This window comes from Epinephelus fuscoguttatus, linkage group LG11, assembly GCF_011397635.1.
Source record: "Epinephelus fuscoguttatus linkage group LG11, E.fuscoguttatus.final_Chr_v1".
Taxonomy (NCBI): domain Eukaryota; kingdom Metazoa; phylum Chordata; class Actinopteri; order Perciformes; family Serranidae; genus Epinephelus; species Epinephelus fuscoguttatus.
The window spans coordinates 25,150,169-25,169,241 of record NC_064762.1 but is presented as its reverse complement, the minus strand read 5'-3'; the positions used below and the strand labels follow the sequence as shown (position 1 = coordinate 25,169,241).

Genomic DNA, 19,073 nt, shown 5'->3' with positions numbered 1-19,073 from the left:
TTGTTATATACCATTGCAATTTATTTATCTAGGCTTTTAAATAAGAATTTATCACTCTTAAAATTCAATTTATCTTCATTCACAGTCATGACTGAAAAAAACAAAAACAAGAAAATCTCTGTATATATGTTATCTTTCGGGTAGTGGAATTAGCAGCAGTGGAAAAATGAACACCGGAGGGTTAGCACAGAAAAGATTAGTGAGTAGTTGAGCGACATGTAGAAAGTATAGAGCAAATGAAGGTTTCGCAGGGTTTAAGAAATTTCTATCAGTGCAGTATGAAGAAAAAAAAACTTTTTTTTTCTCAGTTTCCAATAGCATATTAGAAATCAAGATGTGCTTAAAACATCTAATAATAAAGAAGACTGTACAATAGACCCAGTGGGGAAAAATGACACTTTAAAATCTTGCTTCCATGGCATAACTTGAGCTTTTTTTTAGGCAGACTGGGGGGACATGTACAGTACTACCTCCTCTTGGCAGCTGGCCTGGTGCCCTTGCTGCTGCTGCCTGCCTTGCTGGAGCCCTTGGAGCCAGAGAAGAGCTTGGTCATGAGCTCGGAGACGTCTGGAAGCTCGGGGTTGGGGTTCAGCATGTTCATGGACTGCTCCATTTCCTGTGAAGACAGTGGTGAAATGAAAACTGGAGGCTGGGGAGGGACTCTGGACATTCTTAGGTTTTAAAAATCTATAACACAAGCCATGAGTTATGATATGTATACCCTTCAAGGTAAGGCAAGGACGGGGCATCAGGAGTTTAATGCAAGTATTCCTATGACTACTGACATTACAAACTCTGTTCTTTCAGGAGCTAGCACTATCTTGTGTCAATTAATACATCCTCATTGACCTGATCAGAATTCCTCCAATACAGTGCATGCTGAACTCAATTAAGGATTCTTTACCTTTCTCATCTCTGGGTCGTTGGTGTTGACGACCTTGGGCAGCAGAACAATTATCAGCAGAGGCAGAACCATCATCATCACCTGCAGGAGCAACGAAGACAAGAAATGTAAATGTACAATATGTAATTTTCACATAAGATGGAGCAGTGCCGCTGTTGCAGTTTAAGATTCCTTCAATGTTCATTTTTCAGGAGGTTTTTACCAGGAGCCAAATTATCTGCAGAGGTCTCTTCCTCTCCAAAACAAATTGAACAGGTTATCAAAACCAGTGAAAACACTGAATAAAGTAGTTTCATGTTAAAAATAAGGGTTTTTCCAATGCTGTTTGGCATGGCACAGGCTGGAGCCAAGCTGCTGCCAATGTTTGCCCAGCTTGTTTCTCCAACAACTTAAATCCAGATGTCCAATCACTAAAATCCTCCATCTGTTGAAAACATATCGTTAAAAATGACCAAGATCTAAAAAGTGTATTGTAAAGATGTGGCTTAAAAGTGCATAAAAAGGCAGCTTCTGGCAGACAACCACAAACCTCATGCAAGTGCAAAAGGGGATATGACACCACTGAGAGTTGATGGCACGGACCATGTCCTTAATAAAATTACAGGGTTCTCAGGGTTTTGAACATTGCTGGAAACATTTAGGATATGTAGTATACAACTCAACAAAATATATAACACTGATCTGGTCATTCTAAAGCCCAGTTCAGACCAAAGATTCCCAATGAGATGAGTTGAGACGTTTGACTACTTGCAATGCACCGTTCTGCAATGTTCTAAAAACCTGCTGGTTCACACCAATGCAACTAGATGAGATGGTGTATCATCTCTATGCAACAACTCTCTGTACTTCTGTTCGGATTTCCAGCTTTTCAGGCTTATTTTGTGGCTGAATATAATTTCTAGTTTCTTAAAATATGAATGAGGATAGTGATAGTGAGATACTGGCTACAGCTGCATTTGTAGCCGTGATGAAATTGCGAAAAACAGAAACAAAATGAGCATCAGATGGACTGTATTCATAGTAAATATGCCACAATGATATAAATAAGCAGCGCCAATTAATCAGTCAACGGCGAGCAACAGCAGACGACACTGCCGCACCGTGAGGACATCAACAGAGGGCTCGACGGGGGCAGAGCATGCTGTCTGCAGTCATTTTGACTTGACCAGTGGGCTTCACTACAGGCTGACTGGCTGTTTAAACAGGTGACATGCTTTAGATCTAAAACTAGCCGCCAGCGATTTAACCAGCTGAGTTGCAGGTGACACCAATCAGCTGGCTTGAGTCGAGCTCAGACCGGCCAGTTCACACTGCTGCAACTTGTCTCTGCAACGTTCTAAAACTGTTTCATCTTGTCTCGAATCTTTAGACTGAACTGGGCTTTAGACATTTAATGCAGAAAACTACATCTTTAAACAAAAGGGCCAGAAACACAAGAAATATATTTTCCCCTGGCATACAGCGTGTATGGAGAGGTCTGAACAATGGGCGTGTCTAATACGGAGAATAAATTCTGGGCAACAGCAACTGCACAGGATCGGGGCAGTTTGGTTTAACTACTTAAATAGACTTAAATGACCATCGTTCTTGTGTAAAAGGAGATTTCACATTTCCTTCTGTTTGGTAATCAGGTGATGGGGGTAACAGGCTAGTTTCCGTTGAGGCAAGGTAATGATACACTGAGCACAGAAAACTGATTAATCTGTCCCTGCATTTCTTCGCTAAAATCATTATAGGACTAACCTCAATCTAAACTCATGTGACCTGTTGGAAACCTCTCTACACGCTGAGGGTATATTACATTGGATATACAGTGGTGGAAAAAAGTTTTCGGACACCCCATGCATTTGAGAAATATTGCATTAAGAATCACTCTTAGGTCTTCAAGTGCAATTTCTTTTAGTACAGTCACAGCCAAAATACTAAATAAATCCTAAAAAAGCCATTAAAAACTTAAAATTGATTGGTTCCATAAAAATACATAAGAAATTTTGAGTATTGGGTCATTTTGGTACCAGTGATGAAGGTTGTTCTTTTTATTAAAAGACACAATTTTTGTTGCCAAGCTTCGTGTCTACATAAAGCCAGCACATTTGAAAGTTCTTCAGACACAAAAAGGGCTAAAACAAGGAACCTAACTCAGGAAACACGCCTGAAGATAAAGATTCTCAGCCAGGAAGGGTACAGCTGCCGCCAGATAGCCAGGAAGTGCAGATGCAGTCCTTCAGCAGTTGGATACACTCTGCAGAAATACAGACGAACCAAGAGCTTGGAAGACAAACCAAGATCTGGGCGTCCAAGAGTTTCTTCAGCAAGAAATGGCCGCATCCTGATCCGCATGTGCAGGCAAAACCGCCGAATGACATCACAGGAGCTTCAGCAGCAGTGGTCAAACCAAACTGGTGTCCAGTGTTCCACCCGCACTGTACGTGGCCGACTTTTAGATCATGGCTTAAGGTCCTACAAGGCTATCAAGAAGCCCCTGATCAATGAGAGACAGAGGTTAGCCTGGCGCCGTTGGGCCCAGGCACACAAGAACTGGACAGCCAGGAATTGGAAGAAGATTTCATGGTCAGATGAGTCCAGTTTCCAGCTTTATCTTCCTCCTACTAATGTGAGGGTATGCAGAAGGCCAGGCGAAGCATTATCTCCAGCATGTACAGTACCTACTGTCAAGCATGGTGGAGGCAGTATCATGGTTTGGGGATGCATGAGTGCTGCTGGTGTTGGTCATCTCACTGCCTGTGATGACACATTGAACTCTACCAAGTATTGTACCATTCTCGAAACCCACATGCTCCCTTCTGCGCGTGCACTGTTCCGTCAAGGTAAAAACTGGATGTTTCAACAAGATAATGCCCCTTGCCACACATCCAAGGCCAGCAGAACTTGGCTGCAGGAGCACAGTATCCAGGTCTTAGAGTGGCCAGCTCAATCCCCGGACATGAGCCCCATTGAAAATCTGTGGTGGATTATCAAAAGGTCTGTTTCAAAGCATAAACCAAAGAATTTAGAAGAATTAAAAGCAGTAATTCAAGAAGAATGGGACAAGATTACCCCTCAACAGTGTGAAAGGCTCGTGGGGAACATGCCAGGATTAGAGCTCTACTACGTGCCAGTGGCAGGACTACTAAATATTAATTTGATGATGTGATGGTTTATTTATTTTTTGTTCAGTTTTGAACACATTCTCTGTTATTTGTTGACTTTGATACCGACAATGTTGAGAACTGACATATTGAAACTGTCAAGAATTTAGTTTTGTTAGTTTTTCTTGTAAACAATAAACAAAAAAATATAATTTGTATTTGTTTGTATCTGTCTAATGCAGCCACACCTTTTGAAACACAAAAAAGATTTTTCCACAAATATTTCATGATAATATTTGAGATTGTGTAAAATTTTAAGGGTGTCCGAAAACGTTTTTCCACCACTGTATTCAGTGCAACATCATCTTTACTTTTTACCATTGGGTTCATGAGGAAGTCTGTCCAGCCCCAGGTTTCTCTCTTCATGAAGTAGGGGTGAGGACCGGTAGCCCTGATCTGAAGAGGATATGGCTGGCGAATGACTTCTGACGTCTTGATGTAGTTTACCAGACGTGCCCTGTGAAATGACACATGGTTACTTTAGTGTTAGGGTTAGAGCTGCCTTCATAAATTGTGCTATACAAGGCTGATGCAAGCAACATGCATCATCTGTGTGTGCCTTTTATGCCCCTCACTATAGTAACGTCTTACCTCATTTTGCCCTTGGATGTGATATCAACACGTACTGGCTCAAATCTGTAGGTTGGATTGACGACTTCCACAACATAGGATCCTGAGGGGACGTCATTCACAGCAAAACTTCCATCAGTTCTGCGACAGGAGAATGTAACATGGATTGGATTTCATTAACACTGTACATGCATACAGTTTATTAGGGTTTTGGGGAGAGAGAAGTGCTGAATCAACAATACTGACATTTTGGCTGTAGTTGTTGAATTAAAGTGCTTGCAGTCAATGCCAAAATTAAGGACATATGTGCATAAAAAGCAGGAGTTTGGCCCTGAACCATATGTAACACTTAGTTTAGAGTTAATGTTCCGTAAATTCCTGGAAAAGGTGGCAAGATAGATTACTTTGATTTTTCAGCGCTACACAGTAAATGTCTCTGTGAGTGATCCATGAACAGTGTTGTACTCAATGATGATTTGATCATGCAGGATGCTTTTATTGCTGTGCTTTTGCTTGTGCTATTGCTTTTTTCTCTCTGTTGTTTAAAAATATGTGCGCTGACCTCTGGCCCTGGCTTGTTTGATTTTATGGTGTCTTGTAAGCCAATGCAGGCTGGGCATAATTATTTGCATGACACAACAGTAAAAATCATTCATTAATTCATGCATTACAGTGTGAAATGTGTCCCTTGTCCATCTCATTTATATCAATAAGGGTAGAGTTAATATATATATATATATATATATATATATATATATATATACATATACATATATATATATATATATATATATATATATATATATATATATAGTTAATATTTTTTCTCAGTTTAAGGGCTCATTTATGCTCAACGTTAAATACAGATCCGGATACGGACGGAGCCTTCTGTCCGTGCTCCGCATTCATTTCGTCTGTATTTCTGCACGTTTCCATAAAGCTTACAGATACGGGCCAAACGGAGCAGTACCACCGGGAACTGTGGGGGCAGTGTTGCTGTCACTACCTGATACGTAGCTCTAGTGAGACACGAAGAAGAGATAACAATTCAATTTCTCTCCTCGGCAGTACTAGAGAAAAGAATTCTCCACCCTCTAATGTATTTAACGGCCTCATCGACCACCGCCTCCTACAACGCTGCCTCTGTTTTTGTCTTTTATGCAAGAGGTACATTATCAATATCTCCTCCACAGTCGCCATGTTTGTTTTTGAGTTTGTTGTCATAAACTTTTGACGCTGGGCTGCCTCCTGGTGGATATATTGGTTAACATCCATGCCAACGTAAAGGGCGCATGGAGGTATGTGGGCAGTGACGGTAACATCGTTTGAAACAGACGTATACATTTTCGTATGTAAAGGGAGCATAAATGAGCCCTTACACAATATAACTGCGCTACTTTGAGAAGGGAGTACATAACAAACCGGCAATTGAGCATGTTTTATCTTGGTTAAATGTTGAGGCTCTGCCTTTAGAGAGAGGATGCACTATCCTAAAAACCACTGTCAACTCCAAAGTAGAACATCTGCATCCACATAGTTACACCATGATAGAGAGAATTGTTAACAACTTTGCTATAACAATGTTGGGAGACTGCGGTTAGTTGGCACACTTTTCACCCTCTGCTCTATTTCCCTGGCACAATGTATGTAAGAATATTCTAGCCAGCAGAAAATAAAAGGTTAAAGTCTCAGCTATAAATACACGTTTTAATGTACAAAAGTGTTTTCCAAAATTAGGTGATTTAATTTAAACAATATTACCAAATTATACCCATTGACTACCAAGATAAATGTTGTTTTATGCTTTCAAAATAGTTTTAATCTCCCTAAATACAGTCACAGTTACAACTGTTAACTTTACACTTGGTTGGCAAATGTGCCAAAAATAACTGCTCTCACATTTGATCCAACTTAGTGACAAAACTGTAAGCCAGACTTTCACATCTTAAATCAAAGTGTAGTCTAGCTGCTCTGTCTACTAACTCAAAGTAACACAATACCAGTATATCTGTCTATATCTGTATAACTGTTTCATAGTAAGGTTTGTCGACAGATCACTAGTTTACCTTTGATACTATAAAACTGAAATGCCACCCTCCCCGACCAGAACTTTGAGATGTTTTGACATAGGTCAACAAAGCAAATATTTTGATGTTATATTTTAGTTTCTGTGACCTTCAAAGCAGTAGACACTGTGTGCCAACCAACCCCAGTCTCCCCTATCACCTTACAATATGATACATGTGCCCCATCATGGCAGATACACACAGTAAACCTTAAAGAAGGAATTTGTCAATTAAGAAATAAGTCACACGGTGTATTTGTATGATGGTTTGTGGGAAACCATTGATTTAAAAGCACTGCCAGCTTTACCTCAGTGTTTGTCAGACTGCACCAACACACTTCTCTCGTGGCTCTGGTTTGTTATGGTTACAGCGACAGAGAGACAGAGAGGCCTGGCTGAGCTCATCATGAAATTAGCTACTGAGCTCACTGACAGTAAGGTAATAATAAAGTATGCGTGTTGCTGTCCGGGTTGGCACAGTTACATCCACAATTATCCAGCTGTAGATTAGTTAGGACAGTATGGACCTACCATCTGCCGACCGCAGCCGCCGTGCGGTTACCAGCAGGAGCACGTCAGCCAACCGTTGAGGCTAGCTCGGCTATGCTAATGCTAACTAGCCAACAGCTAAGAGGTTAGCTAGCTAGCAGGTATAACTGTGGCTATTTCTTACCTCAAAAATCCCACGTACTCTTCACCTTCCACTAGTATTCTAGCCGAGGAGACCCAGTCCTGTGTTTTAACCCCGGGGACTATCGCCCTTCCCTCGATTTTGAACCGATCACCGTTCGGCTGTGTCGGTACACCTGCGCCAGGCCCCGTTTCCATGTCGGTGAAACACCACGCCACGACGACCGCAGCCTGCAGCAACAGCCATAACAGCGGTAATCTTTCTGTGCTCAACATGATGTCTAACTGTGTTAAATTAAAATGACCTGTAAATGTACGCGTGTCAACATGTATTCAGGAGAAGCTTGGAGAAGGAGCGGAACTCTCGGCGCGTCAGCTGTGTCGCTGCGGAAAGTGACGTCACTTGAAAAACTTTATTGAACAAACTGACATTTACACGTTGATCACGTCTCATGTACAGTATTTTTTTTTTTTTTTTGCTGCCAGTTGTATGTGTCATACTATATTTTGAATTTTTTTTAGTCTATAAATTATTTTCCTAAAATTAAAAAAATATCTATTAACTCTTTCAAGACTTTTCATTGCTGCTACTTATTTGATAAACTCCCAAATGCGGCATCTAATAGAGTACATTTTTAAAAATTAAAATAGCATCTTTTTTCTTCTATTATATTTATTTTGTCTCCTTAACTACTCTTGTCCTATTTTCTTTAACAATTGTGCCTTCCTTTACCCTGTTAAACACCTGTCTTTTGATAGACAGAAGATTGGAACTTCTTTTGATCACGTGATTAAGTTTTAACCCCCCCACCCCCCCACCCAATGCACGTTGATGTTATCCAATGTCAAGTCTCTGATCATGCACGTCTACTCCTCACATGATCAGAGACTTTACAATGGATAACATCAACATACATATTACCCAGCAATCATCAAGAAACTAAGAAATTCTTAATATAACCATTTTAATTTTTTATGTAGGCTATAGTTAAAGAGTCAGCATGGAATTTTGTTATTGACGCTACTGACTACTGACCGAGATGGGTTTGCCTTTTTCAAGGGCATATACACTCACCGGCCACTTTATAAGTTACACCTGTTTAACTGCTCCTTAATGCAAATAGCTAATCAGCCAATCACATGGCAGAAACTCAGTGCATTTAGGCATGTAGACATGGTCAAGACAACCTGCTGAAGTTCAAACTGAGCATCAGAATGGGGAAGAAAGGTGATTTAAGGGACTCTGAACGTGGCATGGTTGTTGGTGCCAGTATTTTAGAAACTGCTGATCTACTGGGATTTTCACACACAACCATCTCTAGGGTTTACAGAGGATGGTCCAAAAAAGAGAAAATATCCAGTGAGCAGCAGTTCTCTGGGTGAAAATGCCTTGTTGATGCCAGAGGTCAGAGGAGAATGGCCAGACTGGTTCAAGATGATAGAAAGGCAACAGTAACTCAAATAACCACTGGTAACAACCAAGGTATGCAGAAGACCATCTCTGAACCAACAACACATCGAACCTTGAAGCAGATGAGCTACAGCAGCAGAAGACCACACCAGGTGCCACTCCTGTCAGCTAACAACAGGAAACTGAGGCTACAGTTCACACAGACTCACCAAAACTGGACAACAGAAGATTGGAAAAACGTTGCCTGGTCTGATGAGTCTGGATTTCTGCTGCAACATTCAGATGGTAGGGTCAGAGTTTGGTGTAAACAACATGAAAGCATGGATCCATCCTGCCTTGTATCAACGGTTCAGGCTGCTGCTGGTGGTGGTGTAATGGTGTGGAGGATATTTTCTTGGCACACTTTGGGCCCCTTAGTACCAACTGAGCATGGTTTAAACACCACAGCCTACCTGAGTATTGTTGCTGACCGTGTCCATCCCTTTATGACCACAGTGTACACATCTTCTGGTGGCTACTTCCAGCAGGATAAGGCACCTTGTCACAAAGCTCAAATCATCTCAAACTGGTTTCTTGAACATGACAATGAGTTCAATGTACTCCAATGGCCTCCACAGTCACCAGATCTGAATCCAATAGAGCACCTTTGGGATGTGGTGGAATGGGAGATTCACATCATGGATGTGCAGCCAACACATCTGCAGCAACTGTGAACCCTTTCCCTTTATACACACACACACACACACACACACACACACACACTAAAACTTTTCTTGATTTCCATCAAATTTATTTAAAAGAAGATTAAAAGAATCACTTGTTTTTACAATTTACATGATACAGTCAGATGTCATATGAAGAGGCAAAATGAAAACAAGAGGAGCTCTAATAACTTAAGACTGTTGTAGATTCAAGTTCCTGATTCCGGAGAACCCAGGCGCAAAAACAAACATTAAAAACAGCGGAGCATTCATTACATCCACAAGTGCATTTGCATTCCATGGCAAAGAGTGGTGTAGTGAGAGACAAAGAGCTTGGCACTTCATAGAGCGACGTTACACCCAGTCTCATGGAGGTCCACTAAATATGCCCCTTCACAAGACGGTCCACTTCAATGTGAAGCAGTCATTTGCTGTGTGTGTGTTTTTCTCCTCTCTCAGCCCTCCTTAAGAGTCTCCAGCTCTAACTGAGGGAGTTGTCTGAATTGTCAAGTTCAGTCCCAGTAAGAGGTTTTGAGTTTGAGTGGCAGAATGAACCAGTCCAGTTCTCTGGCGTCATTATCAGTTCAAAACACAGCCATGATCTGGCAGTAGTGGTCACATCCTCAGAGTGCTACACGGACGACGGTCATGGCAGCTGTGATAGATAAGACTCGATGGCCTGTAACATGAAGCAGAGATAACACATCAGTTATTGGTCACAGTCAGACATTAGACAAACTTTTCCCATTGAACACAACACACACAATCACTCCATAAAATACTGCCCATGAAAAGGTGATGTTGAGTTTGTTTTCTGCAGCTAAAACATAAACTTTGAAAATGTAAATTATTTTAACACATCTCATGAAGTAGCAATAGGAAACAGGATGGGAATATGGAAACAAATGAACCATAAGCACAATACAAACTCAACTCATGTCACAGACACCTATGCCGCTAAGCTAACAGTGGATGTGGAGGGTTATTTAGGATGGGAGTGGTTGGCTGAGTTCACCCAAAATCAACAGGAGCACTTGTATCTTTGTGACACAATGTTCGTCTCAAGACATTAACAGGGGGATGTTTACTCAACTCTGTTGCAATTGTTTTCATTTAGTTTGTCCATAGAGAACAAGCACCTTATGAAATCCTAAAACAAGAAACCCAGACAAAGCTTGAAACTAAACATCTGAATAATCTATATTTCGAAGGAGTGTTGAAGGCCATTTGCAACCCATTTTCAGGCCCCACTTGCGACAGTTAAATATTTCCATAAAATCCAATATATCACTGCTAGATTAGCAAAGTTGTGCCCCAATGTTACACCCCTTTTCCACCAGACTTAGATGTTCACAGGTGTTTTAAACACAGGTAAACTCACTAAAAAATAGGCTACAGACTCTATTCCAATTGCCAGCAGACCATAGCTGTGTACACAGCTCTGTGGCAGATGAGCATGCCTTTCTGTGTGTGTGGATTTTTGGCGTGTCACGTTCCACGTCACAAACAGGTAAACAAAAGAGAGGAGCATGGAGGCCTGACAAATCTTTAATGTGGTTACTTCTTTTCATATGTATATATGTATATATATGTGTGTATATATATATATATATATATATATATATGTCTTACTTATTCAGTCTCTCTTCAAACTCGGTTCAGACTCATTTGAAGTGATGTTAGAGTGCTGCTTAGGCGGAGACGGCAGTATTTTGTGGTGGCGCATCATTTCATCTTGCTGGTAAAGGAGCTAAAATTAGCAGGTTCACACGGATGATGTGTTCCCATCCCGATGGCAACTGCAGAGTCATTTGACCTTGGTGAGAATGCTGATTAAAACCTTTCCCACTGCTTTAAAATGCCACATGTTAGCGGGTGTTCGCAGATTTTCGTGCAGTGGGAAAGGGGCTTTAGTGATGCCTTTAACAGGTGTAAACGCTCACACTCTACCCTCATGCTTATGTTATGGTCCTGTCTCATGCTATAAGGCTATTGGACAAAAATATCTAAAACTGCAGGATGTCATGATCATCGATCCTGATGGCGTCCCGACCGAAGCACACCCTCCCATAGTGCTGCAAAGGGTTCTGGCTTTTGCAACGTTACTGGTCCAGCGTCTCATTCTTTAAAGTGGAAACAAGTCTCACCCCCCACCCATGACAGATGGATTAAAGCTGTTCATCAGTGTATCAAACTCTTGAAAACCTTTCAAGAGACACTTTCTGGATTGCATAAGTAACATGACGGTTCTGTTTGACCCCACAGAAAAGTACTATAATAATGTCATCCCTCTCACCTTTGCCAGTTCTCCCGTAGATCCTGGAACCAAACATAACCGGGCTCCGTCCTTCCACAAGTCCTTCAGCCGCTGCTTCATGACCTCAATATTCCTGCAATAAACAGACAAACATTTCTTTTGAGCGATGTGTTGAGTGCACACAGGACCCCACAATAAATCCCAACATACTGTCTCTGCTATGAGCCCTCCTGCTACAAGCTCAAAATGTGTGCGACCATGTTTTCAAATAACCAGGACTTTCCACAAGGACATGGAGTAGCAACCATTAGGGAAAAGCAGCCAGGTAGGGGAGCCCTAAAATCCTTAACATGGTGGCACCTGACACATTCTAATATAACTATTCCATCATACACACTGATATTAGTCATTGCATATTACAATGAGTTTGCCTACCCAGCTGTCAACATTTAGTGAATCACTGAAAAGGAGAATAAGGCTTCTTGTGCATTTTAGCCTACACAGTCTGTCAATAGCTATTCATATTTAAAAACACAGCTATATCTGATGGATCAGAACATCTGTAATTGAGAACTATGCATTCATTCTAATGTATTTGATCAACTGACTGACAATTTTCTTCTTAAAGATGTCTGTCAGAGTTGATTTCCACCACACATGGTGGCATTAGTTTGCGTAATTAATCAATGATTAAAAAAAAAATACAAAAACAGTCTAGGACATTTTTAGCTGTGAAATTTCAGTGTGAGGCTGAGGCACACATTTACCCACATGATACAGGCCTGTTGGTTTCAAAACATGGCCTGTTTTCGTGCATGTTTCCAACACATCTCAGAGATGGCTCTACTGTAAAATGTGTGATGACACTAAAGATAATTTATTCGTTCATTAAGCCCACGTACGTCTGTAAGGCGTGTATGGAAAATGCAGTGCTTTTCACTGGATTTTCTAATCATCAAGTTGTTGCCACCGTTATTTTCCAAAGTAGCCCATCTAATGAGGATGTCCCTGGGCTGTGCAGCTAGTGCGATTCTCAGTGTGTTTTGTCATCAATTATTTTGCTAATATTTGACAGATGCTAAAGACGACTCTCTGGTCAGCACGTACACACATTCATACAGAGCATGTGGGGGCGGGACTGATACAGATCAGCACATTTCTCTATTATCATATCTGTATTGTTCTAAGTGGAGGCTAGCATACAGAGCAAATTGCAACTTGTTAATCAAAATTATTCTATAAGAATAAAAAATGAATACAATTAAGTAGTCAGCTGTTTGACTGGCAGCAGGAGCTTATGGAAAGCTCTGCATAACTTCTTGAAAACTTTAATTTAGAAACTCAAAACAAGTCAGTGCTAAACTCAAGACAAGTGTTTGAGTTAGTGAAAATCTTCTTTTGTATGAGTCGGCGTTTGTAACAACTTTTTCCACCCATTATGATACCAAAATCAATATTTTAGTTCACTTGTGAGGCAAATAAACAACTATTTTTAGAGAACACTGAAAACCTCCTTTGTTTATAAGCTAGTGCACGTTGGTCAGATCACTAGGCAAATCATGGAGGATGTGAATACACTGGTTGAGAATTCAGTAAGCTGAAGCTTTGGTGCCATTTTGAATTTCCATATTTGAAAAGACACAGCACTGTGACTAGAGCGGATTATAAGCTCTGTTCTGACAGTCATGTATTGCAGTTTCACAACCAAAATGCAAGCATATCCACCTTGATCCCATCCAGAGGTGAATGCTCAGGAGAGTGACAGGAAGTTGTATTAGCAAAAGATAAAGTAACCATAAATAACAACAGTCATATTATTTCATGATACATATTAACTTTGCTCTCTAGTAATTAATATAGTGTCATATCATGGAGATAATGCCATTTCTCATTCCTAAGAAACATTTCAGTAAGGTTGAACATTCTGCTATTTTCAACCTGTGCTATCTTTTCATCAAACAAACTGAGCAGAATCTAAGAGGCCAATTCATAGTTTCCACACGCACAAATCTGCATGCACGCTCACTGCACATCTGCCAATCTCTTGTTGCACACTCCAGTTCAGTCACTGCGGTCAAACCAGCTGCAGCCACAGCACTGCGGTGTCATTAGTTTGAAGTTCGGACCCAATAACGGCATATTACTTTCAGTTTCACCTGATGTTAGCAGTAGGAGGACAGCAGGCTCACCTCCCAGCCCGTCTGTTTACTGCCAGGGGCGGACACAGACAGCCAATTGTACTATGAATAGAACCACGTCCGCATCTGCGTGACCGCAGCTGTCTGCGGATGCTCAAAACGGAAAGTATGTCAGAGCCTTGCATGTGTTACATTTTGGTGGCAACACTGCTCCTGCTCAGTTTCCACTGTGCTGATTAGCAGGATTTCCAGTGAAACACTGAACATTGGTCGTACGGTAAAAGGGAAACACCACCTAAATTGGGAATTCTAATATGTTATTCCCATGGCCTAGGAAAGTTCAATCAGTATTTGTGAAAATGAGCTACTTTCTCTCAAAGCTGTAGACCAGAGAAGTAAGTCTCAAGCTGATGAATGGCAGCCTGATTTTTGCTGACCCACAGAATGTTTGTTTGCTTTTATGTACCCAAATTAGCTTTATCCTATTACAATGCCTCAGTCCTGAAAAAGAAAATACACCCATATATAGGGAACATTCCCCTGGGTGCTCTCAGTGTCATCTATAACATCTTTCCAAATTCACTCTCTGAGGAGCGGCTTCAGACTTCATATCCTATGATGTCACAAATTTTGGGAGAAAGTTGTCCATGTTTACTAATATTTTTTCACTGTCTAAGACTAACAGAATAAAATGAACTTTGAAAATGGGCGGAGTTCTCCTTTAAGTCATTGTCAAAGATTTGCATAGACCCAAAACCTTGAAAAAATTAGGTTGAGTTTGAAAACAGCTGTAACTACCCTTCAAGTGTAGGCTGCATCATAGAGGGAGTGTTAGGTTGTATATAAGCATGCGGTGCCCACCTGTCCTCCGAACAACTGTCCCGCAGTCTTTTCTCATTCTTAGAAAGTTCTGGCCACCACTTCCTGATGACGGATTGAACCCAGTGTAAACCCACCATTATGTTTCTGTAAGAAAAGAAAGCAGACAAATCAGTCAAATCATAATGTCAGAGACGTCTATGGAACTTAAGATCGTAAGATATGAGCGCTAAGTCAAAGACATTTCATTACTCATCCAAGAGACTTCATCAGTTCTCTATTCAGGTTATGAGTCATCAGACCAGCTGAAGCTTCTTGGATGAGTGAAGAAAGGCCTTGAAGCATGAAACTGTAAACCCCAGTGCCTTTAACTCAGTACTTGTAGGCATCGTTTAAAGTTAGCAATTCCTCAGTGACACTTACTCTTCATATTTACTGGCAAGAATCACTTTCACTAGGGGCATGAGGTCGACGCAGCAGCCAAGTGATAAACATGGTGCTTCAGTCTGAAGGCTGACGAGAAACAAGAACACACACAACAGAAAGAAAGTGAGCTGACGGTCATTGATGTGGGCAGTATTCATTGATTACAGTTTCTCAAAAGTGAGGAACTGCTGCTTTTCTCTGTTTTACATGACTGTAAATTAAATATGTTTAAGTTTTCAACAGTTGGTCAGCCACAACAAGAAATCTGAAGATGTCCCCTTGCACTCTGAATAAAAACTTGCTACCCATTTTCACAATTTCCTCACATTTCTTGGACTTTCACATTCATTGAAAAAAGTACATAAAGTATATATGGATTAATCAATTAAAATAATCATTAGCTGCAGTCTAATGATGCTACTGTTACATGAGTGCAGTATTTTGCAGTCCAGTCATTACAGGTGAAGGCAAATCATTATAGAGCAAAAAAGCCAAACACCCAGGTGAGACTCACTTGTTAGTTAAGACAGGTAAGCAGTCAAGCAGCACCCCTGTGTCCTGAATTCTGTGAAAACAACGAATGATTAAAGGTGAAGCATGTCGTGTGATTGAGGGATGAACACTAACTACCAAGATGCAGTATTAGCTATTAGTCACTCTTTCACCTTATTAGGTAGGCCACTAATTCACTGGCGTTTTTTCGCCATAGTGTTTGGGCTACTTTTAGTCGTAGGTTCCTTCCGAAGAGGATGTGAGTCATAGCTTCGTGGTCCTTTGATAGCTGCACGTAAAAGACAATGCACAAAGGGAGTTCAGTCTGCAACCCTGTTTCATACTGTATAAACTCCAAGAAACAATTAAAACAACTGAGTTTTTACTACAACAAAGCAACAGTGTTTGAATAACCGTTATACCAGCAAAACGACCTTTTGTATCTCATTTACCTACCATGTGTTGCCTTTAATTCACAAAAAAAAGAGTTGGTCTTCTCACATGCTTCCACAGTGAATTGAGAATCGAAATGGTGAACATTCTCCAAGAACTTAAGTAGGAGGGCACTGCCTTTAACAACGGCAAAACTTTTATCAAAACATCAAATTAAAAGCTCTCACACAACTCGTGCAGTATGATCCAAGTCTTATTTATCCAGTTGTACGCTCAGTACTTCCCAACACATGCATTTTCACTAAAACATTACGATAAGTAACATATCAGTATAAACAATGACATACACAGTCGAGTAATGTGAATGACAACAGGTGCACGTTTGACTCTGCTCCAGTGGAGCTAATACACACACGCAGGTGCTCAGGCTAGCTCAGGGCATGCTACATCTAGAGAGAAATGTTTAAAATCAACGTTTTAGTGAAAATGCATATGTTTAAAGAATTTCTGAGCACACAACAGAATTGAAGAGACTTATGCTGTGTCTCAAATTGCGTACTTTTGTACTTACACTTAATATTTTGAGTGCATAAGTGCGTTCACGCTGAGAAGTATGGAAAAATGCAGTGCACTATAGTATACTACATAAAAGTGTACTAACTGAAGTATGTGCATTAGATTATACTGCAAGAGTAGTGCAAGAGTTCATAAACAGATGTTTTGGTAATTCTGAGGGTGTTGGTCCCCCTTTATTTCAATTCATCAAGGATGTTGGCCGTTTCTGGATTTTTCATTCATGGAGAAGGCATCCAACAAAATGTTTTCTCCACAAATTCAACAAAACAAACAGTGAGTAACTGTTAACAAATGGTCATTTTGCGGTTGAAGTATTCTTGTAACTCTCACCTCGGTAAAGTCGCCATACTTGGAGCTGGCCCCTGCCATCTTGGAGGCCTCTGCAGAGTTCACAGGGAGCCCGCAGTTGTCATTGTGGTAGATGCCCCGCACATCATCGGAGCACGTCAGCTCATTTTCTTTGTTGGCCATGCCGGGGTCACGGGCACGCCCTACATCTGATGATTTGCGGCGCAGCTTTAAGCCCACCTCCGCCAATGGACAACTTTTCCTCTTGCAAGTTGACAATTGCTTCGCTTTGCCTGGGCCGTGTACTCCGTAATGCACTGGAAATCTGCCAAGAAGAAAATCATCATCGACTGGATGCAAAGCTGTCATGATCTGAAAAACCATAAAATTTAAAGCCACAGACGTGATGATAATGGTTATGGAAAGGTGCCTGAGTGGTCCAGTGACTGACAGGGAAGACCCGTGGGACACAAAGTGAGTGGGTGATTATAATTGGATGAATCCCACAGATGTGGATCAGAGACTCACCTCTCTTTATCTAATTCTTCCTTATTTATAATATCCACCTAAAACAAAAGGATAGGGGATGAGGCCACTACTGCTACAATACCACTGAACTGAACTTCACACTCACCAGGATTTAAGAAACAGTTATTTACACAATAATACCACATGGCATTTGCTTTCACATCTCCATACCTGCTTCATGTTCTTTTCAGCAGAAAAGTGCAGGCAGGGTCGCAGAAAGCCATATGGATGTATGCTGGTTGACCTTTAGGACTTCTCACTGTCAAACATGCTCAAGTTACCAGCTTCCATAGTAGGAGACACTGTTGGACAAACAATTGTGGAGAAACAGGAGGAAACGTCAGGAGTTGCAAAAGTTACAGTCACATTTGGTGGCCTAACTACTTACACATTAGCCTCCTATAAATAACATGTGGTCTAACATGCAGCGGTGGTATTCAAAAAGACTTAAAGCAAACATTCAAATGAGATATACAAAACAAAAACGCTATATTTGCGTTACAGAGGCGTTGGCTGCTACGATACAAGCACTGCTAGCTAGGTGAGCTGCCAACAAATATCACTTTGTCGTTAAGGTTTAACTAGTGGGTAGGTTTTTATGACTTGCTACAATTTATTGGACAACAAACGTTTAGAGGAAAGCATTTCGCTACGTCCTGTAGCTTAAAGTTAGCTCACGTCGCTAGCTAGGTAGCGTAGAAGTACAGTTACAGTTAGCTTAACAGTTAGCTTACAGGTTAGCACAACTACCAAGGATACACGGAGACGTTGGGAGTAACTAGCTGGGCCGCTAGCTCGAGCTAGCTAGTTAGCACTACGGCTCAGGGAACATATGGCTTCATAAAAGGTACTTTATTTTCACAATTTAAACGATAAAGTCAAATACCAACCGCTTCATTTTGTGAGGCGCACCAGGTCCCCTCAGGTGTGTAAATCCCAAACGTGAAAAACTGGTTAAACTCCAGAGCAGCTCCTCTGTGTGCAGGTCCGCTAGCGTTTCAGAGTTGTACCATTCAAATGAATACACCGCCGGTGTGTGGGGATTGTGGGATTGATTTTGGCAAAAAGAAACGCTGCAGAGTTAGCGACGACTGCTGGACGTTATGAAACATAGGCCTACTTAAATCCTAAGTGTGCAGTGGCGCCATCCAGTGTCGCCATGCATGCAGGGCATGCTGTGTATTTCTCTACCCTAGAAGTATCCAGTAGTACCTTCATTTAAGTGCTGCAAACCTTCACTGCTGGAAGAGGTTTCAGATCCTTCAATAAAGTAAAGATTAATTTACTGATTAATAAGATCATAGAGTTGTACAACTATAAATCATAAACTCAGAATTAGAATCAGAATCAGACATACTTTATTGATCCCCGAGGGGAAATTATTTATGTTACAGGTGCTCCTTGCAAGAGAGGAAAGATAGGTGAAAATATAAGAAATTTAAACAGTAGTATTAACAAATATATAGTTAAATAAACAGGAATTATTAACAAACATAAACGTAAATAAATAAATATATATATATATATATATATACATATATATATATATTGTAAACTGAACAAGATTATTTACACAAACAGAATATATACAGTCAGGGTGAAATGGGGTTATTGCACAAGTTAAATTAAATTATTGCAGTGTGTGAAAAAGTCTCAGGGCCACTCAGAGGGAGGAGTTGTACAGTTTGATGGCCACAGGCAGGAATGATTTCCTGTGGCGCTCAGT

General features: G+C 40.8%; 2 protein-coding genes across 2 annotated transcripts; both read right to left on the bottom strand.

Annotated features, from left to right (window-relative positions):
* Nucleotides 1-7,713, bottom strand: emc7b (ER membrane protein complex subunit 7b). Its single transcript, XM_049589563.1, has 5 exons — nt 7,362-7,713; nt 4,645-4,764; nt 4,372-4,510; nt 905-985; nt 1-616 (listed from the first exon to the last, which is right to left on the bottom strand). Exons 1-5 carry the CDS (start codon nt 7,592-7,594, stop codon nt 467-469), a joined length of 723 nt encoding a protein of 240 aa, XP_049445520.1. The 5' UTR covers nt 7,595-7,713; the 3' UTR covers nt 1-466.
* Nucleotides 7,714-9,533: 1,820 nt separating this feature from the next.
* On the bottom strand, nt 9,534-18,433 carry katnbl1 (katanin p80 subunit B-like 1). Its single transcript, XM_049589562.1, has 10 exons — nt 18,238-18,433; nt 17,519-17,649; nt 17,348-17,385; nt 16,862-17,144; nt 15,736-15,851; nt 15,585-15,635; nt 15,068-15,157; nt 14,687-14,791; nt 11,727-11,820; nt 9,534-10,109 (listed from the first exon to the last, which is right to left on the bottom strand). The coding sequence occupies exons 2-10, from the start codon at nt 17,525-17,527 to the stop codon at nt 10,077-10,079; spliced, it is 819 nt and encodes a 272-aa protein (XP_049445519.1). The 5' UTR covers nt 17,528-17,649; nt 18,238-18,433; the 3' UTR covers nt 9,534-10,076.
* Nucleotides 18,434-19,073: the final 640 nt, after the last annotated feature.